This window comes from Odontesthes bonariensis, chromosome 22 (assembly GCF_027942865.1).
Source record: "Odontesthes bonariensis isolate fOdoBon6 chromosome 22, fOdoBon6.hap1, whole genome shotgun sequence".
NCBI classification, from domain to species: Eukaryota; Metazoa; Chordata; class Actinopteri; order Atheriniformes; family Atherinopsidae; genus Odontesthes; species Odontesthes bonariensis.
In genome coordinates, this window is record NC_134527.1 from 347,709 (window position 1) to 375,552 (window position 27,844).

The following is a 27,844-nucleotide window of genomic DNA, read 5'->3' on the forward strand; positions in this document are numbered from 1 at the left end:
AGTTGGCAGAGCTCCACGGGTAACGAGTTGGCAGATCTCCACGGTGGTTTATCTGTTTCAGAGTCCCACCATAACCACTAAAGTCTTCCTAAATCTCTCGCATCTCATCTGAACACCACTAAACTTACAGCATGCTCTCTCTTGTTCCTCATATTTTCAACTTTCTGAGAAAATGTGTAAAACTTTCACCACTTTGTTCACCATTTGTATCCATGGTGACGGTCCCACCTTGAAAAGATGTTAAATTCTCACGTCCCTGAAGCTCCGCCCACCTGAACCAGGAAGTTGCTTCGACTCTGCATTGAAACGGTTCCGGCCTGAACACATCTGCATCAGTATCAGGATCACAGCACCGCTTGGAGGACGCCACCTTTACTACCTTACTACTTTGTACCTGAACGCCTCATTGCGTGGGTGATGGTCGCTGCTGGAAGATTCATTTTGTGATGATCCTCTTCCTGGTTCTGGTTCTGATGGACGACTCAGGACTCTTGATTCAAGACTCATGATTTATACCCGACTCACAGCTCAGTCGCTCCCTCTCGGCTTTATTTTGAAGGAAGCGGGAGTTCATTCATTCTGTACATAATTATTTTATTCTAATGGTGCACTGTTGAATGTTAGAAAATTATTATTTTTGCACTATTGTTTAGGTTATTTAAATGTTGTATTTGTGCACATTTTCATTAATTTTATTATATTTTTGCACTGTTTCACACTGAATGTTAATTTATTGGTTATTTGAATTTATTTAGAGAGAAAGAAATTTTACTCCAGCAACACTTGACTCTCTTGTTGACAGCACTATAGTTTCAATGCGTACAGCACTGGACAATGTTGCCCCTCTGAAAAGGAAGGTAATCAGTCAGAAGAGGTTGGCTCCTTGGTATAATTCACAGCTGCGTGCTTTAAAGCAGGCTGCAAGAAAGCTGGAGAGACAGTGGCGTTCCTCTAATTTAGAAGAGTCTCAGTTAGTCTGGAAAGATAGTTTAATAACGTATAAGAAAGCCCTTCGTAAAGCTAGAACTGCTTATTATTCATCATTGATAGAAGAGAATAAGAATAATCCCAGGTTTCTCTTCAGCGCTGTAGCCAGTCTGACTAAAGCCCTATTCGGACGGGACTAGTTCAATGGGGGGGGCGTATGGTAATGTTGGTTAACCAGACGACGCCAGGGAGAAGAAATGACCAATTCGGACGGGACAAGAAATCCCTGTAATATTCATCTAACATGGGAGGAGTTTTCTTGAATATAAAGCATTCTGCTCCAAAATTATTGTATACAAACGCAGAAGACTTTTTTGTTTGTTTACCTGAATGATAAGTATTACTAAAACGTATTGTACAGTATAACAGAACAGAAGATTTATTCATTTCTGACCTTAATGTAAAGTACTGTTCACCAAAAGTTTTGCTCAGGATACTTATTTTACCTGAATGTAAAGTATAGTTTAAAAAAAGGATTGCACAACGAAACTTATTTTCAGCTGTTTGTTAACGTGTCATTTTCTATTTTACACCTAATTGTTTCTCTCTTTAAAAGGATGTGACGACACATTCCGTACTTATTACCGAAGGTCGCATTCGCACGGGATTAGTATTACCTATGGTAGATACTCCGGACCGTTTCACAGGAGGTAGAATTCTCGGCAAAGTTTACCGACATACTCCGCTATCTTTACTGACATGGCGCGTTCGGACGGGACTAGATTTCCCGGCTATTATTACTTTACCCCAGGTCCCCCCATTAAACTAGTCCCGTCCGAATAGGGCTTAAGAGTCCGAGCTCTGCTGAGCCAGTTATTCCTTTAACTCTCAGCAGTGATGATTTCATGAGCTTCTTTATCAATAAAATTGTTTCTATTAGAGAGAAGATTGATGGAGTCCTTCCCACTATTATCAGTGATGTATCATCAAGTACAGCAGCTTTAGAAGTATCTTTAGAACCTGATTTGTATTTAGACGGCTTCTGCCCAGTTGATCTCTCTGAACTAACGACAGCAATAGTCTCTTCTAAACCATCAACTTGTGTTTTAGACCCAATCCCAACCAGACTGATCAAGGAGGTTTTCCCATTAATCAATACTTCCATATTGGATTTGATCAATCTGTCTTTGTTGACAGGATATGTACCTCAGCCTTTTAAGGTTGCTGTAATTAAACCTTTACTTAAAAAACCTACTCTTGATTCAGAAGTGTTGGCTCATTATAGACCTATATCCAATCTCCCTTTTATGTCTAAAGTTCTTTATAAAATAGTTGCAGCTCAGCTTTGTGATCACTTACACAGAAATAATGTGTTTGAAGAGTTTCAGTCAGGATTCAGAGTGCATCATAGCACAGAAACTGCACTGCTGAAAGTTACCAATGATCTCCTCTTAGCCTCTGATAGCGGACTTGTGTCTGTGCTTGTCCTGTTGGATCTCAGTGCTGCATTTGATACGGTCGATCACAGTATCTTATTACACAGACTTGAACATGTTATTGGGATTAAAGGAACTGCATTAGGCTGGTTTAAGTCATATTTATCTGATAGATTTCAGTTTGTTCTTGTAAATGAAGAATCTTCCTCACACACCAGAGTAAGTCATGGAGTTCCTCAGGGTTCTGTGCTTGGACCGATTCTTTTCACTTTACACATGCTTCCATTAGGTAACATTATTAGACAGCATGGCATAAATTTCCATTGCTATGCTGATGATACTCAGCTGTACTTATCTATAAAACCAGATGAAACCAATAGGTTGGTCAGACTACAAGCATGTCTTAAAGACATAAAGACCTGGATGACTCAGAACTGTCTGCTGCTAAATTCAGACAAAACTGAAGTCGTTATCTTTGGACCTGAGCGTTTCAGGGAGAAATTGTCTAGCTATATAGTTACTCTAGATGGTATTTCCTTGGCTTCTAGTTCTACAGTGAGGAACCTTGGAGTTATTTTTGACCAAAACTTATCATTTGACTCGCATATAAAACAGGTTTCTAGGACTGCCTTCTTTCACCTTAGTAATATTGTTAAAATCAGGAACATCTTGTCTCAGAGTGATGCAGAAAAACTAATTCATGCATTTGTTACTTCAAGATTGGACTACTGTAATTCTTTATTATTGGGCTGTCCCACATATTCTCTGAAAAGCCTCCAGCTGATCCAAAATGCTGCAGCCAGAGTTCTGATGAGAACTAACAGGAGAGATCATATTTCTCCAGTTTTAGCTTCTCTTCATTGGCTCCCTGTTAAATTCAGAATAGAATTTAAGATTCTTCTCCTTACATATAAAGCTCTTAATGACCGAGCTCCATCATATCTTAAAGATCTCATTGTAAGATATTTTCCTAACAGAGCACTTCGTTCCCAAACTGCAGGTTTACTTGAGGTTCCCAGAGTTTCTAAAAGTAGAATGGGAGGCAGAGCCTTCAGTTATCAGGCCCCTCTCTGTGGAACCAGCTGCCAGTTTGGGAGGCAGAGCCTTCAGTTATCAGGCCCCTCTCTGTGGAACCAGCTGCCAGTTTGGGAGGCAGAGCCTTCAGTTATCAGGCCCCTCTCTCTGTGGAACTAGCTGCCAGTTTGGGAGGCAGAGCCTTCAGTTATCAGGCCCCTCTCTGTGGAACCAGCTGCCAGTTTGGGAGGCAGAGCCTTCAGTTATCAGGCCCCTCTCTGAGGAACCAGCTGCCAGTTTGGGAGGCAGAGCCTTCAGTTATCAGGCCCCTCTCTGTGGAACCAGCTGCCAGTTTGGGAGGCAGAGCCTTCAGTTATCAGGCCCCTCTCTGTGGAACCAGCTGCCAGTTTGGGAGGCAGAGCCTTCAGTTATCAGGCCCCTCTCTGTGGAACCAGCTGCCAGTTTGGGAGGCAGAGCCTTCAGTTATCAGGCCCCTCTCTGTGGAACCAGCTGCCAGTTTGGGAGGCAGAGCCTTCAGTTATCAGGCCCCTCTCTGTGGAACCAGCTGCCAGTTTGGGAGGCAGAGCCTTCAGTTATCAGGCCCCTCTCTGTGGAACCAGCTGCCAGTTTGGGAGGCAGAGCCTTCAGTTATCAGGCCCCTCTCTATGGGACCAGCTGCCAGTTTGGGAGGCAGAGCCTTCGGTTATCAGGCCCCTCTCTGCGGAACAAGTTGCCAGTTTGGGAGGCAGAGCCTTCAGTTATCAGGCCCCTCTCTGAGGAACCAGCTGCCAGTTTGGGAGGCAGAGCCTTCGGTTATCAGGCCCCTCTCTGTGGAATATGCTGCCAGTAAATGTCCGGGAAGCAGACACCCTCTCTACCTTTTAACCTTTCCCCCTCTCTTTCTGTCTTCTCAAACCCCAGCTGGTCGAGGCGGATGGCCACCCTTCCTGAGTCTGGTTCTGCCAGAGGTTTCTTCCTGTTCAAAGGGAGTCGTTTCTCTCCACAGTCGCCTCAGGCACGCTCAGGATGGGAGATTGGACCGAAAAAGAAAAAGTTTTCAGTGCAATCTGTTGGTTTCCTTAGCTAGGAAATCGTTTTTGAATTGGCTCTATATGAACGAATTGGATTATTTTATGAATAATTATGATTACAATTAATTTAATTCCAATTGGCTTGACTTGGACTTTATTATCTAAGAGATGACATTTGTTGTATTTGGCGCTATATAAATAAAAATGAATTGAATTGAAAGTAAGAAAAACAAATGTTTGGCCTTGGAGACTTCTTGATTTTTAGCCTTTTTCACAATGATTTGGAACTTGTTTGTACATTCCGTGGTGCACACTCTGGGTGACCGATTGGTTTGTGTCTGTTTCCTCCTCGCTCCGCCCCCCCCAGAGTGACATGTTCTATTGTGCTCTATTTTTTTGTTCTTGTGGTTGTTTTACTTTATTTACTTTGTATATTGATCTTATTTGTAAAGCACTTTGAGCTACATTTTATGTATGAAAGGTGCTATGTAAATAAATTTATTATTATTATTAAAGCAATACTATGTAACATTTCTACCTTAAAATAACAGCTTGAAAAAATTTGTGCGGCTAGAATGAGTTTTAATATTACGATTGGCCTGTCTCCTGTGCCCTTCGGGGGTCTGAGTTGGAAAAACTGCGCTATGTAACTTTGCTGAAGCGGCCCGGGAGCTGAGTGGAAGTACTTCGACTTGCTTTCTGGCACACCTACCGCAAAAACAAATAGACCCCTCTCACGCTCCCAGGTACATTTGATTACTCTTACCTTCTCGGTCGACATAGCTTGCACCTTCTGACTCTTCGCCGGTTCGTCAACAAACGTGAAAAGTGAAAGTGAAAGGGTGTTGTATTTACGACAGTGTAACCGTACATTACCTCCAAGCCTGTAGGGGGAGCTCCAGAGTGGGCTTTTTGAGAAGTTACATTGTATTGCTTTAAGTGACTCGAAAACCCGATTCATTTTAGTGAGCGACTCATACAAACTGGAGTCAGTAAAAGGAATCGAGTATCCCATCACACGTGCGCACTTGCGTCCGTGCACACTCGCGTCCGTGCACACTCCTGTCCGTGCACAGCGAACAGAAGTGAAACACCTGAGCAGGTTCACCTGAAGAATGTTTGAGCTTCAGAATAATTTACAGCCACATTCAGCCGCCGCCTTTCAGACTGAACTCGGGGATTTCTCCCGTTACTGATCACTGCTGCCTCTCAGGCTAAACTCGGGGATTTCTCCCGTTATTGATCACTGATCGACACGTTTGAGGAGTAAAAACATATTAATGATCACAGAAAGATTTTACAGAACATTTCATCCCCACAACAACAGAAAGAAGCAAAAAATTAAAGAGAAATTAATCAAAGGTCAGTTTCTGTCAGCCACGCCCCCATCCGCTTCTTTGGCCACGCCCTCCTCCATTGCTTTGGCCACGCCCTCCTGCTCACCGTCCAACCCGCTGCTTTGGCCACGCCCTCCTGCTCGCTGTCCAACCCGCTGCTTTGGCCACGCCCTCATCCATTGCTTTGGCCCCGCCCTCCTGCTCGCAGTCCAACCCGCTGCTTTGGCCACGCCCTCCTGCTCGCCGTCCAACCCGCTGCTTTGGCCACGCCCTCATCCATTGCTTTGGCCACGCCCTCCTGCTCGCAGTCCAACCCGCTGCTTTGGCCACGCCCTCATCCACTGCTTTGGCCACGCCCTCCTGCTCGCTGTCCAACCCGCTGCTTTGGCCACGCCCTCCTGCTCACTGTCCAACCCTCAGCTTTGGCCACGCCCCCCTGCCGGAGCAGGTGACGGTGTGCGGCGGGTCATGTGACATCAGCAGTTAAATTTTAAAGGTTTCTGTTAGCTCAAAGTTTTGTGGACGAGCGACACTGAGACATAAAGAGAGAGAGAGAGAGAGAGAGAGAGAGAGAGGTTTGGCGTTTCCTCCTTCATGAGGCACAAAGCATTCTGGGAGCTTGAGTCCAACATGTCCTTTTAATGTCCTCCACAGAGAAAATGGCGCCCTGAACTCTTCCACCGAGTCCTTCCCACGCCTTGCCCCGCCCCGCCCCGCCCCCTCTGAGCCCGCAGCCAATCACAGGCTGCCGAGGCCTTCCCCCACTCTGATTCGCTGGCCGGGCTGCAGGTTGAAGGTGAAGTCTTTGGGCGCCTCGAACAGCAGAACGATGGTGGAACCCAGGTTGAACTCGCCAACGGCCTGCCCCTTCTGTAAGGCCACGCCCTCTTCACCCGCCGCCTTCAGCACCTGGTCGCCCGCGGCAACGTAGCTGCGGTCGTGGAAGGCGCCTTTCCTGTAGCGCGGCGCGTTGGTCTGCAGCTCCTGAGGACGAGGAAGTCATGTGATCAAACAGGAAGCGTTTACACTGACCGGAGATGTGTGGTTGTTTTTATTCTGTTGTCATGGTAACGGAGAGGTCATGCCTTTCAGTTAAAAATGTCGATGTTTCCACTCGTTTCTATAAATAAAACTATAAATAAATCATGTTTTCAGGTTACCTGGTCAAAGTAAACTCTGATGGAGCCCACGTTCGTCGCTCCGACCGCCGTTAATGAGAAAAAGCCGTGGTGCCATTGGCCGGTGAGCGCCACGCGCTCGTTCAGGCAGAAGAGCTCTTTGACCCAGCGAGCCACGCCCGGGTTCACCGACATCAGCGAGCCTGAGAAGGACGAGAGACACGTGAGGGTTGGGCTGAAGGCGCGGTAGAGACAGGTAAACAGGTACACAGGTAAAGAGGTACACAGGTACACAGGTAAACAGGTACACAGGTAAACAGGTAAACAGGTACACAGGTAAAGAGGTACACAGGTAAACAGGTACACAGGTAAACAGGTACACAGGTAAACAGGTAAACAGGTACACAGGTAAAGAGGTACACAGGTAAAGAGGTACACAGGTAAACAGGTAAACAGGTAAACAGGTACACAGGTACACAGGTGAACAGGTGAAACGGGTAAACAGGTACACAGGTACACAGGTGAACAGGTGAACAGGTACACAGGTAAACAGGTACACAGGTACACAGGTACACAGGTGAACAGGTACACAGGTACACAGGTACACAGGTACACAGGTACACAGGTGAACAGGTGAACAGGTAAACAGGTACACAGGTACACAGGTGAACAGGTACACAGGTACACAGGTGAACAGGTAAACAGGTAAAGAGGTACACAGGTAAAGAGGTACACAGGTAAAGAGGTACACAGGTAAACAGGTACACAGGTAAACAGGTACAGAGGTAAACAGGTAAACAGGTACACAGGTAAAGAGGTACACAGGTACACAGGTACACAGGTAAAGAGGTACACAGGTGAAACAGGTACACAGGTACACAGGTACACAGGTACACAGCTGAACAGGTGAACAGGTACACAGGTACACAGGTAAACAGGTACAGAGGTACACAGGTACACAGGTACACAGGTACACAGGTGAACAGGTGAACAGGTAAACAGGTACACAGGTACACAGGTGAACAGGTAAACAGGTAAACAGGTAAACAGGTACACAGGTACACAGGTGAACAGGTAAACAGGTAAACAGGTAAACAGGTACACAGGTACACAGGTGAACAGGTAAACAGGTAAACAGGTACACAGGTAAACAGGTGAACAGGTACACAGGTGAACAGGTACACAGGTGAACAGGTAAACAGGTGAACAGGTTAACAGGTGAACAGGTAAACAGGTAAACAGGTGAACAGGTACACAGGTAAACAGGTGAACAGGTACACAGGTGAACAGGTGAACAGGTAAACAGGTGAACAGGTGAACAGGTGAACAGGTACACAGGTAAACAGGTGAACAGGTGAACAGGTAAACAGGTGAACAGGTGAACAGGTACACAGGTACACAGGTACACAGGTGAACAGGTAAACAGGTGAACAGGTGAACAGGTACACAGGTACACAGGTGAACAGGTGAACAGGTAAACAGGTAAACAGGTACACAGGTACACAGGTGAACAGGTAAACAGGTAAACAGGTAAACAGGTAAACAGGTAAACAGGTACACAGGTACACAGGTACACAGGTAAACAGGTGAACAGGTGAACAGGTACACAGGTGAACAGGTACACAGGTGAACAGGTGAACAGGTAAACAGGTAAACAGGTGAACAGGTACACAGGTGAACAGGTGAACAGGTAAACAGGTGAACAGGTACACAGGTACACAGGTGAACAGGTGAACAGGTAAACAGGTAAACAGGTAAACCGGAGAAAACACTCACCTGGAAAGTGGCGCCGCAGCTCCACCTTCCAGTCGGTGGGCGAGTGGAAGCAGTGGTAGTCCCCAGGAGCCAGATATATGACCACGTGGAACAGCTCGCTGTCCGGAGACGACAGCAGGAGGTCCTGGAAGGACGAGGAGGACGGCTCTGAGGAGGGAGGACATGTTTAGAGTTTTCAACTGCTACAGGTGGTGTCCTAAAGGAACAAACAGCTGATAAACAGCTGATTAACAAACAGCTGGTAAACAAACAGCTGGCAAACAAACAGCTGATAAACAAACAGCTGATAGACAAACAGCTGATAGACAAACAGCTGATAAACAAACAGCTGGTAAACAAACAGCTGGTAAACAGCTGATAGACAAACAGCTGGGATACAAACAGCTGGTAAACAAACAGCTGGTAAACAGCTGATAGACAAACAGCTGGGATACAAACAGCTGGTAAACAAACAGCTGGTAAACAGCTGATAGACAAACAGCTGGTTAACAAACAGCTGATAAACAGCTGATAGACAAACAGCTGGTTAACAAACAGCTGGTAAACAGCTGGTTAACAAACAGCTGATAAACAGCTGATAGACAAACAGCTGGTAAACAAACAGCTGGTAAACAGCTGATAGACAAAACAGCTGGTAAACAGCTGGTTAACAAACAGCTGATAAACAGCTGATAGACAAACAGCTGGTAAACAAACAGCTGGTAAACAAACAGCTCATAGACAAACAGCTGATAAAAAAACTGATAAACAGCTGGTGAAAAGCTGGGATACAAACAGCTGATAAACAAACAGCTGGTAAAGAGCTGATAAACAGCTGGTAAACAAACAGCTGGTAAACAGCTGATAAACAAACAGCTGGTAAACAGCTGATAGACAAACAGCTGATAAACAAACAGCTGGTAAACAGCTGATAAACAAACAGCTGGTAAACAGCTGATAGACAAACAGCTGATAGACAAACAGCTGGTAAACAAACAGCTGGTAAACAAACAGCTGGTAAACAGCTGATAAACAAACAGCTGATAGACAAAAAGCTGGTAAACAAACAGCTGGTAAACAGCTGATAAACAAACAGCTGGTAAACAGCTGATAGACAAACAGCTGATAGACAAACAGCTGGTAAACAAACAGCTGGTAAACAAACAGCTGATAGACAAACAGCTGATAAACAAACAGCTGATAGACAAACAGCTGGTAGACAAACAGCTGGTAAACAAACAGCTGATAGACAAACAGCTGATAAACAAACAGCTGATAGACAAACAGCTGGTAGACAAACAGCTGATAAACAAACAGCTGATAGACAAACAGCTGATAAACAAACAGCTGTTAAACAAACAGCTGTTAAACAAACAACTAGTAAACAAACAGCTGGTAAACAAACAACTAGTAAACAAACAGCTGGTAAACAGCTGATAGACAAACAGCTGGTAAACAAACAGTTGTTAAACAAACAGCTGTTAAACAAACAGCTGGTAAACAAACAGCTGACAGACAAACAGCTGATAGACAAACAGCTGGTAAACAAACAGCTGATAGACAAACAGCTGGTAAACAAACAGCTGGTAAACAAACAGCTGATAGACAAACAGCTGATAAACAAACAGCTGATAAACAAACAGCTGATAGACAAACAGCTGGTAAACAAACAGCTGATAAACAAACAGCTGGTAAACAAACAGCTGGTAAACAAACAGCTGGTAAACAAACAGCTGATAGACAAACAGCTGATAGACAAACAGCTGGTAAACAAACAGCTGATAAACAAACAGCTGATAAACAAACAGCTGATAAACAAACAGCTGGTAAACAAACAGCTGGTAAACAGCTGATATACAAACAGCTGGTAAACAGCTGATAGACAAACAGCTGGTAAACAGCTGATAGACAAACAGCTGATAGACAAACAGCTGGTAAACACACAACTGATAAACACACAGCTGATAAACAAACAGCTGATAGACAAACAGCTGATAGACAAACAGCTGGTAAACAGCTGATAAACAAACAGCTGGTAAACAAACAGCTGATAGACAAACAGCTGATAAACCAACAGTTGGTAAACAAACAGCTGGTAAACAGCTGATAAACAAACAGCTGATAGACAAACAGCTGATAGACAAACAGCTGGTAAACAAACAGCTGGTAAACAGCTGATAAACAAACAGCTGATAGACAAACAGCTGGTAAACAAACAGCTGGTAAACAGCTGATAAACAAACAGCTGATAGACAAACAGCTGGTAAACAAACAGCTGATAGACAAACAGCTGATAGACAAACAGCTGGTAAACAAACAGCTGGTAAACAGCTGATAAACAAACAGCTGATAAACAAACAGCTGATAAACAAACAGCTGGTAAACAAACAGCTGGTAAACAGCTGATATACAAACAGCTGGTAAACAGCTGATAAACAAACAGCTGGTAAACAAACAGCTGATAGACAAACAGCTGATAGATAAACAGCTGATAAACCAACAGTTGGTAAACAACTGATAAACAAACAGCTGGTAAACAGCTGATAGACAAACAGCTGGTAAACAAACAGCTGATAGACAAACGGCTGGTAGACAAACAGCTGGTAAACAAACAGCTGATAGACAAACAGCTGGTAAACAAACAGCTGATAGACAAACAGCTGGTAAACAAACAGCTGATAGACAAACAGCTGGTAGACAAACAGCTGGTAAACAAACAGCTGATAGACAAACAGCTGGTAGACAAACAGCTGGTAAACAAACAGCTGATAGACAAACAGCTGGTAAACAAACAGCTGATAGACAAACAGCTGGTAGACAAACAGCTGGTAAACAAACAGCTGATAGACAAACAGCTGGTAAACAAACAGCTGATAGACAAACAGCTGGTAAACAAACAGCTGATAGACAAACAGCAGGTAGACAAACAGCTGGTAAACAAACAGCTGATAGACAAACAGCTGGTAAACAAACAGCTGATAGACAAACAGCTGGTAGACAAACATCTGATAGACAAACAGCTGGTAGACAAACAGCTGGTAAACAAACAGCTGATAGACAAACAGCTGATAAACAAACAGCTGGTAAACAGCTGATAGACAAACAGCTGGTAAACAGCTGGTAGACAAACAGCTGATAGACAAACAGCTGGTAGACAAACAGCTGGTAAACAAACAGCTGATAGACAAACAGCTGATAAACAAACAGCTGGTAAACAAACAGCTGGTAAACAGCTGATAGACAAACAGCTGGTAAACAGCTGATAGACAAACAGCATGTAAACAAACAGCTGATAGACAAACAGCTGGTAAACAAACAGCTGATAGACAAACAGCTGGTAGACAAACAGCTGGTAAACAAACAGCTGGTAAACAAACAGCTGGTAAACAGCTGATAGACAAACAGCTGGTAAACAAACAGCTGATAGACAAACAGCTGGTAAACAAACAGCTGGTAAACAAACAGCTGATAGACAAACAGCTGGTAGACAAACAGCTGGTAAACAAACAGCTGATAGACAAACAGCTGGTAAACAAACAGCTGATAGACAAACAGCTGGTAAACAAACAGCTGGTAAACAAACAGCTGATAGACAAACAGCTGGTAGACAAACAGCTGGTAAACAAACAGCTGGTAAACAAACAGCTGATAAACAAACAGCTGGTAAACAGCTGATAGACAAACAGCTGATAAACAAACAGCTGTTAAACAAACAACCAACAATTGGTAAACAACTGATAAACAAACAGCTGGTAAACAACTGATAGACAAACAGCTGATAAACAAACAGCAGGTAAACAGCTGATAGACAAACAGCTGGGATACAAACAGCTGGTAAACAAACAGCTGATAGACAAACAGCTGGTAAACAAACAGCTGGTAAACAAACAGCTGATAGACAAACAGCTGGTAAACAAACAGCTGGTAAACAGCTGATAGACAAACAGCTGATAAACAAACAGCTGTTAAACAAACAACCAACAATTGGTAAACAACTGATAAACAAACAGCTGGTAAACAGCTGATAGACAAACAGCTGGTAAACAAACAGCTGATAGACAAACAGCTGATAAACAAACAGCTGTTAAACAAACAACCAATAATTGGTAAACAACTGATAAACAAACAGCTGGTAAACAGCTGATAGACAAACAGCTGGTAAACAAACAGCTGGTAAACAGCTGATAGACAAACAGCTGGTAAACAGCTGATAGACAAACAGCTGATAAACAAACAGCTGTTAAACAAACAGCTGGTAAACAGCTGATAGACAAACAGCTGATAAACAAACAGCTGTTAAACAAACAGCTGGTAAACAACTGATAAACAAACAGCTGGTAAACAAACAGCTGGTAAACAGCTGATAAACAAACAGCTGGTAAACAGCTGATAGACAAACAGCTGGTAAACAAACAGCTGGTAAACAAACAGCTGATAGACAAACAGCTGGTAAACAAACAGCTGGTAAACAGCTGATAGACAAACAGCTGATAAACAAACAGCTGGTAAACAGCTGATAAACAAACAGCTGATAAACAGCTGATAGACAAACAGCTGGTAAACAAACAGCTGGTAAACAAAAAGCTGGTAAACAGCTGATAGACAAACAGCTGGTAAACAAACAGCTGATAGACAAACAGCTGGTAAACAAACAGCTGGTAAACAAACAGCTGATAGACAAACAGCTGGTAGACAAACAGCTGGTAAACAAACAGCTGATAGACAAACAGCTGGTAAACAAACAGCTGGTAAACAAACAGCTGATAGACAAACAGCTGGTAGACAAACAGCTGGTAAACAAACAGCTGGTAAACAAACAGCTGATAAACAAACAGCTGGTAAACAGCTGATAGACAAACAGCTGATAAACAAACAGCTGTTAAACAAACAACCAACAATTGGTAAACAACTGATAAACAAACAGCTGGTAAACAACTGATAGACAAACAGCTGATAAACAAACAGCGGGTAAACAGCTGATAGACAAACAGCTGGGATACAAACAGCTGGTAAACAAACAGCTGATAGACAAACAGCTGGTAAACAAACAGCTGGTAAACAAACAGCTGATAGACAAACAGCTGGTAAACAAACAGCTGGTAAACAGCTGATAGACAAACAGCTGATAAACAAACAGCTGTTAAACAAACAACCAACAATTGGTAAACAACTGATAAACAAACAGCTGGTAAACAGCTGATAGACAAACAGCTGGTAAACAAACAGCTGATAGACAAACAGCTGATAAACAAACAGCTGTTAAACAAACAACCAACAATTGGTAAACAACTGATAAACAAACAGCTGGTAAACAGCTGATAGACAAACAGCTGGTAAACAAACAGCTGGTAAACAGCTGATAGACAAACAGCTCGTAAACAGCTGATAGACAAACAGCTGATAAACAAACAGCTGTTAAACAAACAGCTGGTAAACAGCTGATAGACAAACAGCTGATAAACAAACAGCTGTTAAACAAACAGCTGGTAAACAACTGATAAACAAACAGCTGGTAAACAAACAGCTGGTAAACAGCTGGTAAACAGCTGATAAACAAACAGCTGGTAAACAGCTGATAGACAAACAGCTGGTAAACAAACAGCTGGTAAACAAACAGCTGATAGACAAACAGCTGGTAAACAAACAGCTGGTAAACAGCTGATAGACAAACAGCTGATAAACAAACAGCTGGTAAACAGCTGATAAACAAACAGCTGATAAACAAACAGCTGATAGACAAACAGCTGATAAACAAACAGCTGGTAAACAGCTGATAGACAAACAGCTGATAAACAAACAGCTGGTAAACAGCTGATAAACAAACAGCTGATAAACAGCTGATAGACAAACAGCTGGTAAACAAACAGCTGGTAAACAGCTGATGAACAAACAGCTGATAAACAAACAGCTGGTAGACAAACAGCTGATAAACAAACAGCTGGTAAACAGCTGATAGACAAACAGCTGGTAAACAAACAGCTGGTAAACAGCTGATAAACAAACAGCTGATAAACAAACAGCTGGTAAACAAACAGCTGGTAAACAGCTGATAGACAAACAGCTGGTAAACAAACAGCTGGTAAACAGCTGATAAGCAAACAGCTGATAAACAAACAGCTGGTAAACAAACAGCTGGTAAACAGCTGATAAACAAACAGCTGATAAACAAACAGCTGATAGACAAACAGCTGGTAAACAAACAGCTGGTAAACAAACAGCTGGTAAACAGCTGATAAACAAACAGCTGATAGACAAACAGCTGGTAAACAAACAGCTGGTAAACAGCTGATAAACAAACAGCTGATAGACAAACAGCTGATAAACAAACAGCTGTTAAACAAACAGCTGTTAAACAAACAACTAGTAAACAAACAGCTGGTAAACAAACAACTAGTAAACAAACAGCTGGTAAACAGCTGATAGACAAACAGCTGGTAAACAAACAGTTGTTAAACAAACAGCTGTTAAACAAACAGCTGGTAAACAAACAGCTAGTAAACAAACAGCTGACAGACAAACAGCTGATAGACAAACAGCTGGTAAACAAACAGCTGATAGACAAACAGCTGGTAAACAAACAGCTGGTAAACAAACAGCTGATAGACAAACAGCTGATAAACAAACAGCTGATAAACAAACAGCTGATAGACAAACAGCTGGTAAACAAACAGCTGGTAAACAAACAGCTGATAAACAAACAGCTGGTAAACAAACAGCTGGTAAACAAACAGCTGATAGACAAACAGCTGATAGACAAACAGCTGGTAAACAAACAGCTGGTAAACAGCTGATAAACAAACAGCTGATAAACAAACAGCTGATAAACAAACAGCTGGTAAACAAACAGCTGGTAAACAGCTGATATACAAACAGCTGGTAAACAGCTGATAGACAAACAGCTGGTAAACAGCTGATAGACAAACAGCTGATAGACAAACAGCTGGTAAACACACAACTGATAAACACACAGCTGATAAACAAACAGCTGATAGACAAACAGCTGATAGACAAACAGCTGGTAAACAGCTGATAAACAAACAGCTGGTAAACAAACAGCTGATAGACAAACAGCTGATAAACCAACAGTTGGTAAACAAACAGCTGGTAAACAGCTGATAAACAAACAGCTGGTAAACAAACAGCTGATAGACAAACAGCTGATAGACAAACAGCTGGTAAACAAACAGCTGGTAAACAGCTGATAAACAAACAGCTGATAGACAAACAGCTGGTAAACAAACAGCTGGTAAACAGCTGATAAACAAACAGCTGATAGACAAACAGCTGATAAACAAACAGCTGTTAAACAAACAGCTGTTAAACAAACAACTAGTAAACAAACAGCTGGTAAACAAACAACTAGTAAACAAACAGCTGGTAAACAGCTGATAGACAAACAGCTGGTAAACAAACAGTTGTTAAACAAACAGCTGTTAAACAAACAGCTGGTAAACAAACAGCTAGTAAACAAACAGCTGACAGACAAACAGCTGATAGACAAACAGCTGGTAAACAAACAGCTGGTAAACAAACAGCTGATAGACAAACAGCTGATAGACAAACAGCTGGTAAACAAACAGCTGGTAAACAAACAGCTGATAGACAAACAGCTGATAAACAAACAGCTGATAAACAAACAGCTGATAGACAAACAGCTGGTAAACAAACAGCTGATAAACAAACAGCTGGTAAACAAACAGCTGGTAAACAAACAGCTGGTAAACAAACAGCTGATAGACAAACAGCTGATAGACAAACAGCTGGTAAACAAACAGCTGGTAAACAGCTGATAAACAAACAGCTGATAAACAAACAGCTGATAAACAAACAGCTGGTAAACAAACAGCTGGTAAACAGCTGATATACAAACAGCTGGTAAACAGCTGATAAACAAACAGCTGGTAAACAAACAGCTGATAGACAAACAGCTGATAGACAAACAGCTGATAAACCAACAGTTGGTAAACAACTGATAAACAAACAGCTGGTAAACAAACAGCTGATAGACAAACAGCTGATAGACAAACAGCTGGTAAACAAACAGCTGATAGACAAACAGCTGGTAGACAAACAGCTGGTAAACAAACAGCTGGTAAACAAACAGCTGGTAAACAGCTGATAGACAAACAGCTGGTAAACAAACAGCTGATAGACAAACAGCTGGTAAACAAACAGCTGGTAAACAAACAGCTGATAGACAAACAGCTGGTAGACAAACAGCTGGTAAACAAACAGCTGATAGACAAACAGCTGGTAAACAAACAGCTGATAGACAAACAGCTGGTAAACAAACAGCTGGTAAACAAACAGCTGATAGACAAACAGCTGGTAGACAAACAGCTGGTAAACAAACAGCTGGTAAACAAACAGCTGATAAACAAACAGCTGGTAAACAGCTGATAGACAAACAGCTGATAAACAAACAGCTGTTAAACAAACAACCAACAATTGGTAAACAACTGATAAACAAACAGCTGGTAAACAACTGATAGACAAACAGCTGATAAACAAACAGCAGGTAAACAGCTGATAGACAAACAGCTGGGATACAAACAGCTGGTAAACAAACAGCTGATAGACAAACAGCTGGTAAACAAACAGCTGGTAAACAAACAGCTGATAGACAAACAGCTGGTAAACAAACAGCTGGTAAACAGCTGATAGACAAACAGCTGATAAACAAACAGCTGTTAAACAAACAACCAACAATTGGTAAACAACTGATAAACAAACAGCTGGTAAACAGCTGATAGACAAACAGCTGGTAAACAAACAGCTGATAGACAAACAGCTGATAAACAAACAGCTGTTAAACAAACAACCAACAATTGGTAAACAACTGATAAACAAACAGCTGGTAAACAGCTGATAGACAAACAGCTGGTAAACAAACAGCTGGTAAACAGCTGATAGACAAACAGCTGGTAAACAGCTGATAGACAAACAGCTGATAAACAAACAGCTGTTAAACAAACAGCTGGTAAACAGCTGATAGACAAACAGCTGATAAACAAACAGCTGTTAAACAAACAGCTGGTAAACAACTGATAAACAAACAGCTGGTAAACAAACAGCTGGTAAACAGCTGATAAACAAACAGCTGGTAAACAGCTGATAGACAAACAGCTGGTAAACAAACAGCTGGTAAACAAACAGCTGATAGACAAACAGCTGGTAAACAAACAGCTGGTAAACAGCTGATAGACAAACAGCTGATAAACAAACAGCTGGTAAACAGCTGATAAACAAACAGCTGATAAACAGCTGATAGACAAACAGCTGGTAAACAAACAGCTGGTAAACAAAAAGCTGGTAAACAGCTGATAGACAAACAGCTGGTAAACAAACAGCTGATAGACAAACAGCTGGTAAACAAACAGCTGATAGACAAACAGCTGGTAGACAAACAGCTGGTAAACAAACAGCTGATAGACAAACAGCTGGTAAACAAACAGCTGGTAAACAAACAGCTGATAGACAAACAGCTGGTAGACAAACAGCTGGTAAACAAACAGCTGGTAAACAAACAGCTGATAAACAAACAGCTGGTAAACAGCTGATAGACAAACAGCTGATAAACAAACAGCTGTTAAACAAACAACCAACAATTGGTAAACAACTGATAAACAAACAGCTGGTAAACAACTGATAGACAAACAGCTGATAAACAAACAGCGGGTAAACAGCTGATAGACAAACAGCTGGGATACAAACAGCTGGTAAACAAACAGCTGATAGACAAACAGCTGGTAAACAAACAGCTGGTAAACAAACAGCTGATAGACAAACAGCTGGTAAACAAACAGCTGGTAAACAGCTGATAGACAAACAGCTGATAAACAAACAGCTGTTAAACAAACAACCAACAATTGGTAAACAACTGATAAACAAACAGCTGGTAAACAGCTGATAGACAAACAGCTGGTAAACAAACAGCTGATAGACAAACAGCTGATAAACAAACAGCTGTTAAACAAACAACCAACAATTGGTAAACAACTGATAAACAAACAGCTGGTAAACAGCTGATAGACAAACAGCTGGTAAACAAACAGCTGGTAAACAGCTGATAGACAAACAGCTGGTAAACAGCTGATAGACAAACAGCTGATAAACAAACAGCTGTTAAACAAACAGCTGGTAAACAGCTGATAGACAAACAGCTGATAAACAAACAGCTGTTAAACAAACAGCTGGTAAACAACTGATAAACAAACAGCTGGTAAACAAACAGCTGGTAAACAGCTGGTAAACAGCTGATAAACAAACAGCTGGTAAACAGCTGATAGACAAACAGCTGGTAAACAAACAGCTGGTAAACAAACAGCTGATAGACAAACAGCTGGTAAACAAACAGCTGGTAAACAGCTGATAGACAAACAGCTGATAAACAAACAGCTGGTAAACAGCTGATAAACAAACAGCTGATAAACAAACAGCTGATAGACAAACAGCTGATAAACAAACAGCTGGTAAACAGCTGATAGACAAACAGCTGATAAACAAACAGCTGGTAAACAGCTGATAAACAAACAGCTGATAAACAGCTGATAGACAAACAGCTGGTAAACAAACAGCTGGTAAACAGCTGATGAACAAACAGCTGATAAACAAACAGCTGGTAGACAAACAGCTGATAAACAAACAGCTGGTAAACAGCTGATAGACAAACAGCTGGTAAACAAACAGCTGGTAAACAGCTGATAAACAAACAGCTGATAAACAAACAGCTGGTAAACAAACAGCTGGTAAACAGCTGATAGACAAACAGCTGGTAAACAAACAGCTGGTAAACAGCTGATAAGCAAACAGCTGATAAACAAACAGCTGGTAAACAAACAGCTGGTAAACAGCTGATAAACAAACAGCTGATAAACAAACAGCTGATAGACAAACAGCTGGTAAACAAACAGCTGGTAAACAAACAGCTGGTAAACAGCTGATAAACAAACAGCTGATAGACAAACAGCTGGTAAACAAACAGCTGGTAAACAGCTGATAAACAAACAGCTGATAGACAAACAGCTGATAAACAAACAGCTGTTAAACAAACAGCTGTTAAACAAACAACTAGTAAACAAACAGCTGGTAAACAAACAACTAGTAAACAAACAGCTGGTAAACAGCTGATAGACAAACAGCTGGTAAACAAACAGTTGTTAAACAAACAGCTGTTAAACAAACAGCTGGTAAACAAACAGCTAGTAAACAAACAGCTGACAGACAAACAGCTGATAGACAAACAGCTGGTAAACAAACAGCTGATAGACAAACAGCTGGTAAACAAACAGCTGGTAAACAAACAGCTGATAGACAAACAGCTGATAAACAAACAGCTGATAGACAAACAGCTGGTAAACAAACAGCTGGTAAACAAACAGCTGATAAACAAACAGCTGGTAAACAAACAGCTGGTAAACAAACAGCTGATAGACAAACAGCTGATAGACAAACAGCTGGTAAACAAACAGCTGGTAAACAGCTGATAAACAAACAGCTGATAAACAAACAGCTGATAAACAAACAGCTGGTAAACAAACAGCTGGTAAACAGCTGATATACAAACAGCTGGTAAACAGCTGATAGACAAACAGCTGGTAAACAGCTGATAGACAAACAGCTGATAGACAAACAGCTGGTAAACACACAACTGATAAACACACAGCTGATAAACAAACAGCTGATAGACAAACAGCTGATAGACAAACAGCTGGTAAACAGCTGATAAACAAACAGCTGGTAAACAAACAGCTGATAGACAAACAGCTGATAAACCAACAGTTGGTAAACAAACAGCTGGTAAACAGCTGATAAACAAACAGCTGGTAAACAAACAGCTGATAGACAAACAGCTGATAGACAAACAGCTGGTAAACAAACAGCTGGTAAACAGCTGATAAACAAACAGCTGATAGACAAACAGCTGGTAAACAAACAGCTGGTAAACAGCTGATAAACAAACAGCTGATAGACAAACAGCTGATAAACAAACAGCTGTTAAACAAACAGCTGTTAAACAAACAACTAGTAAACAAACAGCTGGTAAACAAACAACTAGTAAACAAACAGCTGGTAAACAGCTGATAGACAAACAGCTGGTAAACAAACAGTTGTTAAACAAACAGCTGTTAAACAAACAGCTGGTAAACAAACAGCTAGTAAACAAACAGCTGACAGACAAACAGCTGATAGACAAACAGCTGGTAAACAAACAGCTGGTAAACAAACAGCTGATAGACAAACAGCTGATAGACAAACAGCTGGTAAACAAACAGCTGGTAAACAAACAGCTGATAGACAAACAGCTGATAAACAAACAGCTGATAAACAAACAGCTGATAGACAAACAGCTGGTAAACAAACAGCTGATAAACAAACAGCTGGTAAACAAACAGCTGGTAAACAAACAGCTGGTAAACAAACAGCTGATAGACAAACAGCTGATAGACAAACAGCTGGTAAACAAACAGCTGGTAAACAGCTGATAAACAAACAGCTGATAAACAAACAGCTGATAAACAAACAGCTGGTAAACAAACAGCTGGTAAACAGCTGATATACAAACAGCTGGTAAACAGCTGATAAACAAACAGCTGGTAAACAAACAGCTGATAGACAAACAGCTGATAGACAAACAGCTGATAAACCAACAGTTGGTAAACAACTGATAAACAAACAGCTGGTAAACAAACAGCTGATAGACAAACAGCTGATAGACAAACAGCTGGTAAACAAACAGCTGGTAAACAAACAGCTGATAGACAAACAGCTGGTAAACAAACAGCTGGTAAACAGCTGATAGACAAACAGCTGATAAACAAACAGCTGGTAAACAGCTGATAAACAAACAGCTGATAAACAAACAGCTGATAGACAAACAGCTGATAAACAAACAGCTGGTAAACAGCTGATAGACAAACAGCTGATAAACAAACAGCTGGTAAACAGCTGATAAACAAACAGCTGATAAACAGCTGATAGACAAACAGCTGGTAAACAAACAGCTGGTAAACAGCTGATGAACAAACAGCTGATAAACAAACAGCTGGTAGACAAACAGCTGATAAACAAACAGCTGGTAAACAGCTGATAGACAAACAGCTGGTAAACAAACAGCTGGTAAACAGCTGATAAACAAACAGCTGATAAACAAACAGCTGGTAAACAAACAGCTGGTAAACAGCTGATAGACAAACAGCTGGTAAACAAACAGCTGGTAAACAGCTGATAAGCAAACAGCTGATAAACAAACAGCTGGTAAACAAACAGCTGGTAAACAGCTGATAAACAAACAGCTGATAAACAAACAGCTGATAGACAAACAGCTGGTAAACAAACAGCTGGTAAACAAACAGCTGGTAAACAGCTGATAAACAAACAGCTGATAGACAAACAGCTGGTAAACAAACAGCTGGTAAACAGCTGATAAACAAACAGCTGATAGACAAACAGCTGATAAACAAACAGCTGTTAAACAAACAGCTGTTAAACAAACAACTAGTAAACAAACAGCTGGTAAACAAACAACTAGTAAACAAACAGCTGGTAAACAGCTGATAGACAAACAGCTGGTAAACAAACAGTTGTTAAACAAACAGCTGTTAAACAAACAGCTGGTAAACAAACAGCTAGTAAACAAACAGCTGACAGACAAACAGCTGATAGACAAACAGCTGGTAAACAAACAGCTGATAGACAAACAGCTGGTAAACAAACAGCTGGTAAACAAACAGCTGATAGACAAACAGCTGATAAACAAACAGCTGATAAACAAACAGCTGATAGACAAACAGCTGGTAAACAAACAGCTGGTAAACAAACAGCTGATAAACAAACAGCTGGTAAACAAACAGCTGGTAAACAAACAGCTGATAGACAAACAGCTGATAGACAAACAGCTGGTAAACAAACAGCTGGTAAACAGCTGATAAACAAACAGCTGATAAACAAACAGCTGATAAACAAACAGCTGGTAAACAAACAGCTGGTAAACAGCTGATATACAAACAGCTGGTAAACAGCTGATAGACAAACAGCTGGTAAACAGCTGATAGACAAACAGCTGATAGACAAACAGCTGGTAAACACACAACTGATAAACACACAGCTGATAAACAAACAGCTGATAGACAAACAGCTGATAGACAAACAGCTGGTAAACAGCTGATAAACAAACAGCTGGTAAACAAACAGCTGATAGACAAACAGCTGATAAACCAACAGTTGGTAAACAAACAGCTGGTAAACAGCTGATAAACAAACAGCTGGTAAACAAACAGCTGATAGACAAACAGCTGATAGACAAACAGCTGGTAAACAAACAGCTGGTAAACAGCTGATAAACAAACAGCTGATAGACAAACAGCTGGTAAACAAACAGCTGGTAAACAGCTGATAAACAAACAGCTGATAGACAAACAGCTGATAAACAAACAGCTGTTAAACAAACAGCTGTTAAACAAACAACTAGTAAACAAACAGCTGGTAAACAAACAACTAGTAAACAAACAGCTGGTAAACAGCTGATAGACAAACAGCTGGTAAACAAACAGTTGTTAAACAAACAGCTGTTAAACAAACAGCTGGTAAACAAACAGCTAGTAAACAAACAGCTGACAGACAAACAGCTGATAGACAAACAGCTGGTAAACAAACAGCTGGTAAACAAACAGCTGATAGACAAACAGCTGATAGACAAACAGCTGGTAAACAAACAGCTGGTAAACAAACAGCTGATAGACAAACAGCTGATAAACAAACAGCTGATAAACAAACAGCTGATAGACAAACAGCTGGTAAACAAACAGCTGATAAACAAACAGCTGGTAAACAAACAGCTGGTAAACAAACAGCTGGTAAACAAACAGCTGATAGACAAACAGCTGATAGACAAACAGCTGGTAAACAAACAGCTGGTAAACAGCTGATAAACAAACAGCTGATAAACAAACAGCTGATAAACAAACAGCTGGTAAACAAACAGCTGGTAAACAGCTGATATACAAACAGCTGGTAAACAGCTGATAAACAAACAGCTGGTAAACAAACAGCTGATAGACAAACAGCTGATAGACAAACAGCTGATAAACCAACAGTTGGTAAACAACTGATAAACAAACAGCTGGTAAACAAACAGCTGATAGACAAACAGCTGATAGACAAACAGCTGGTAAACAAACAGCTGATAGACAAACAGCTGGTAGACAAACAGCTGGTAAACAAACAGCTGGTAAACAAACAGCTGGTAAACAGCTGATAGACAAACAGCTGGTAAACAAACAGCTGATAGACAAACAGCTGGTAAACAAACAGCTGGTAAACAAACAGCTGATAGACAAACAGCTGGTAGACAAACAGCTGGTAAACAAACAGCTGATAGACAAACAGCTGGTAAACAAACAGCTGATAGACAAACAGCTGGTAAACAAACAGCTGGTAAACAAACAGCTGATAGACAAACAGCTGGTAGACAAACAGCTGGTAAACAAACAGCTGGTAAACAAACAGCTGATAAACAAACAGCTGGTAAACAGCTGATAGACAAACAGCTGATAAACAAACAGCTGTTAAACAAACAACCAACAATTGGTAAACAACTGATAAACAAACAGCTGGTAAACAACTGATAGACAAACAGCTGATAAACAAACAGCAGGTAAACAGCTGATAGACAAACAGCTGGGATACAAACAGCTGGTAAACAAACAGCTGATAGACAAACAGCTGGTAAACAAACAGCTGGTAAACAAACAGCTGATAGACAAACAGCTGGTAAACAAACAGCTGGTAAACAGCTGATAGACAAACAGCTGATAAACAAACAGCTGTTAAACAAACAACCAACAATTGGTAAACAACTGATAAACAAACAGCTGGTAAACAGCTGATAGACAAACAGCTGGTAAACAAACAGCTGATAGACAAACAGCTGATAAACAAACAGCTGTTAAACAAACAACCAACAATTGGTAAACAACTGATAAACAAACAGCTGGTAAACAGCTGATAGACAAACAGCTGGTAAACAAACAGCTGGTAAACAGCTGATAGACAAACAGCTGGTAAACAGCTGATAGACAAACAGCTGATAAACAAACAGCTGTTAAACAAACAGCTAGTAAACAGCTGATAGACAAACAGCTGATAAACAAACAGCTGTTAAACAAACAGCTGGTAAACAACTGATAAACAAACAGCTGGTAAACAAACAGCTGGTAAACAGCTGATAAACAAACAGCTGGTAAACAGCTGATAGACAAACAGCTGGTAAACAAACAGCTGGTAAACAAACAGCTGATAGACAAACAGCTGGTAAACAAACAGCTGGTAAACAGCTGATAGACAAACAGCTGATAAACAAACAGCTGGTAAACAGCTGATAAACAAACAGCTGATAAACAGCTGATAGACAAACAGCTGGTAAACAAACAGCTGGTAAACAAAAAGCTGGTAAACAGCTGATAGACAAACAGCTGGTAAACAAACAGCTGATAGACAAACAGCTGGTAAACAAACAGCTGGTAAACAAACAGCTGATAGACAAACAGCTGGTAGACAAACAGCTGGTAAACAAACAGCTGATAGACAAACAGCTGGTAAACAAACAGCTGGTAAACAAACAGCTGATAGACAAACAGCTGGTAGACAAACAGCTGGTAAACAAACAGCTGGTAAACAAACAGCTGATAAACAAACAGCTGGTAAACAGCTGATAGACAAACAGCTGATAAACAAACAGCTGTTAAACAAACAACCAACAATTGGTAAACAACTGATAAACAAACAGCTGGTAAACAACTGATAGACAAACAGCTGATAAACAAACAGCGGGTAAACAGCTGATAGACAAACAGCTGGGATACAAACAGCTGGTAAACAAACAGCTGATAGACAAACAGCTGGTAAACAAACAGCTGGTAAACAAACAGCTGATAGACAAACAGCTGGTAAACAAACAGCTGGTAAACAGCTGATAGACAAACAGCTGATAAACAAACAGCTGTTAAACAAACAACCAACAATTGGTAAACAACTGATAAACAAACAGCTGGTAAACAGCTGATAGACAAACAGCTGGTAAACAAACAGCTGATAGACAAACAGCTGATAAACAAACAGCTGTTAAACAAACAACCAACAATTGGTAAACAACTGATAAACAAACAGCTGGTAAACAGCTGATAGACAAACAGCTGGTAAACAAACAGCTGGTAAACAGCTGATAGACAAACAGCTGGTAAACAGCTGATAGACAAACAGCTGATAAACAAACAGCTGTTAAACAAACAGCTGGTAAACAGCTGATAGACAAACAGCTGATAAACAAACAGCTGTTAAACAAACAGCTGGTAAACAACTGATAAACAAACAGCTGGTAAACAAACAGCTGGTAAACAGCTGGTAAACAGCTGATAAACAAACAGCTGGTAAACAGCTGATAGACAAACAGCTGGTAAACAAACAGCTGGTAAACAAACAGCTGATAGACAAACAGCTGGTAAACAAACAGCTGGTAAACAGCTGATAGACAAACAGCTGATAAACAAACAGCTGGTAAACAGCTGATAAACAAACAGCTGATAAACAAACAGCTGATAGACAAACAGCTGATAAACAAACAGCTGGTAAACAGCTGATAGACAAACAGCTGATAAACAAACAGCTGGTAAACAGCTGATAAACAAACAGCTGATAAACAGCTGATAGACAAACAGCTGGTAAACAAACAGCTGGTAAACAGCTGATGAACAAACAGCTGATAAACAAACAGCTGGTAGACAAACAGCTGATAAACAAACAGCTGGTAAACAGCTGATAGACAAACAGCTGGTAAACAAACAGCTGGTAAACAGCTGATAAACAAACAGCTGATAAACAAACAGCTGGTAAACAAACAGCTGGTAAACAGCTGATAGACAAACAGCTGGTAAACAAACAGCTGGTAAACAGCTGATAAGCAAACAGCTGATAAACAAACAGCTGGTAAACAAACAGCTGGTAAACAGCTGATAAACAAACAGCTGATAGACAAACAGCTGGTAAACAAACAGCTGGTAAACAAACAGCTGGTAAACAGCTGATAAACAAACAGCTGATAGACAAACAGCTGGTAAACAAACAGCTGGTAAACAGCTGATAAACAAACAGCTGATAGACAAACAGCTGATAAACAAACAGCTGTTAAACAAACAGCTGTTAAACAAACAACTAGTAAACAAACAGCTGGTAAACAAACAACTAGTAAACAAACAGCTGGTAAACAGCTGATAGACAAACAGCTGGTAAACAAACAGTTGTTAAACAAACAGCTGTTAAACAAACAGCTGGTAAACAAACAGCTAGTAAACAAACAGCTGACAGACAAACAGCTGATAGACAAACAGCTGGTAAACAAACAGCTGATAGACAAACAGCTGGTAAACAAACAGCTGGTAAACAAACAGCTGATAGACAAACAGCTGATAAACAAACAGCTGATAAACAAACAGCTGATAGACAAACAGCTGGTAAACAAACAGCTGGTAAACAAACAGCTGATAAACAAACAGCTGGTAAACAAACAGCTGGTAAACAAACAGCTGATAGACAAACAGCTGATAGACAAACAGCTGGTAAACAAACAGCTGGTAAACAGCTGATAAACAAACAGCTGATAAACAAACAGCTGATAAACAAACAGCTGGTAAACAAACAGCTGGTAAACAGCTGATATACAAACAGCTGGTAAACAGCTGATAGACAAACAGCTGGTAAACAGCTGATAGACAAACAGCTGATAGACAAACAGCTGGTAAACACACAACTGATAAACACACAGCTGATAAACAAACAGCTGATAGACAAACAGCTGATAGACAAACAGCTGGTAAACAGCTGATAAACAAACAGCTGGTAAACAAACAGCTGATAGACAAACAGCTGATAAACCAACAGTTGGTAAACAAACAGCTGGTAAACAGCTGATAAACAAACAGCTGGTAAACAAACAGCTGATAGACAAACAGCTGATAGACAAACAGCTGGTAAACAAACAGCTGGTAAACAGCTGATAAACAAACAGCTGATAGACAAACAGCTGGTAAACAAACAGCTGGTAAACAGCTGATAAACAAACAGCTGATAGACAAACAGCTGATAAACAAACAGCTGTTAAACAAACAGCTGTTAAACAAACAACTAGTAAACAAACAGCTGGTAAACAAACAACTAGTAAACAAACAGCTGGT

The 27,844-nt window shown here is 41.0% G+C and overlaps 1 protein-coding gene across 5 annotated transcripts in view; it reads right to left on the reverse strand.

The window, feature by feature from the left end:
* Nucleotides 1-5,666: 5,666 nt before the first annotated feature.
* The window catches only part of pisd (phosphatidylserine decarboxylase), a 44,385-nt gene continuing 22,207 nt past the window's right edge, over nucleotides 5,667-27,844 (reverse strand). For all 5 annotated transcript variants that reach the window (XM_075455739.1, XM_075455742.1, XM_075455741.1 and 2 more), the window contains 3 exons: nucleotides 8,640-8,786; nucleotides 6,906-7,066; nucleotides 5,667-6,729 (listed from right to left, as the gene is read on the reverse strand). In XM_075455739.1, the coding sequence (XP_075311854.1) occupies nucleotides 6,484-6,729; nucleotides 6,906-7,066; nucleotides 8,640-8,786 (554 nt within the window). In that variant the 3' untranslated portion in view covers nucleotides 5,667-6,483. The remainder of the gene's footprint in view (nucleotides 6,730-6,905; nucleotides 7,067-8,639; nucleotides 8,787-27,844) is intronic.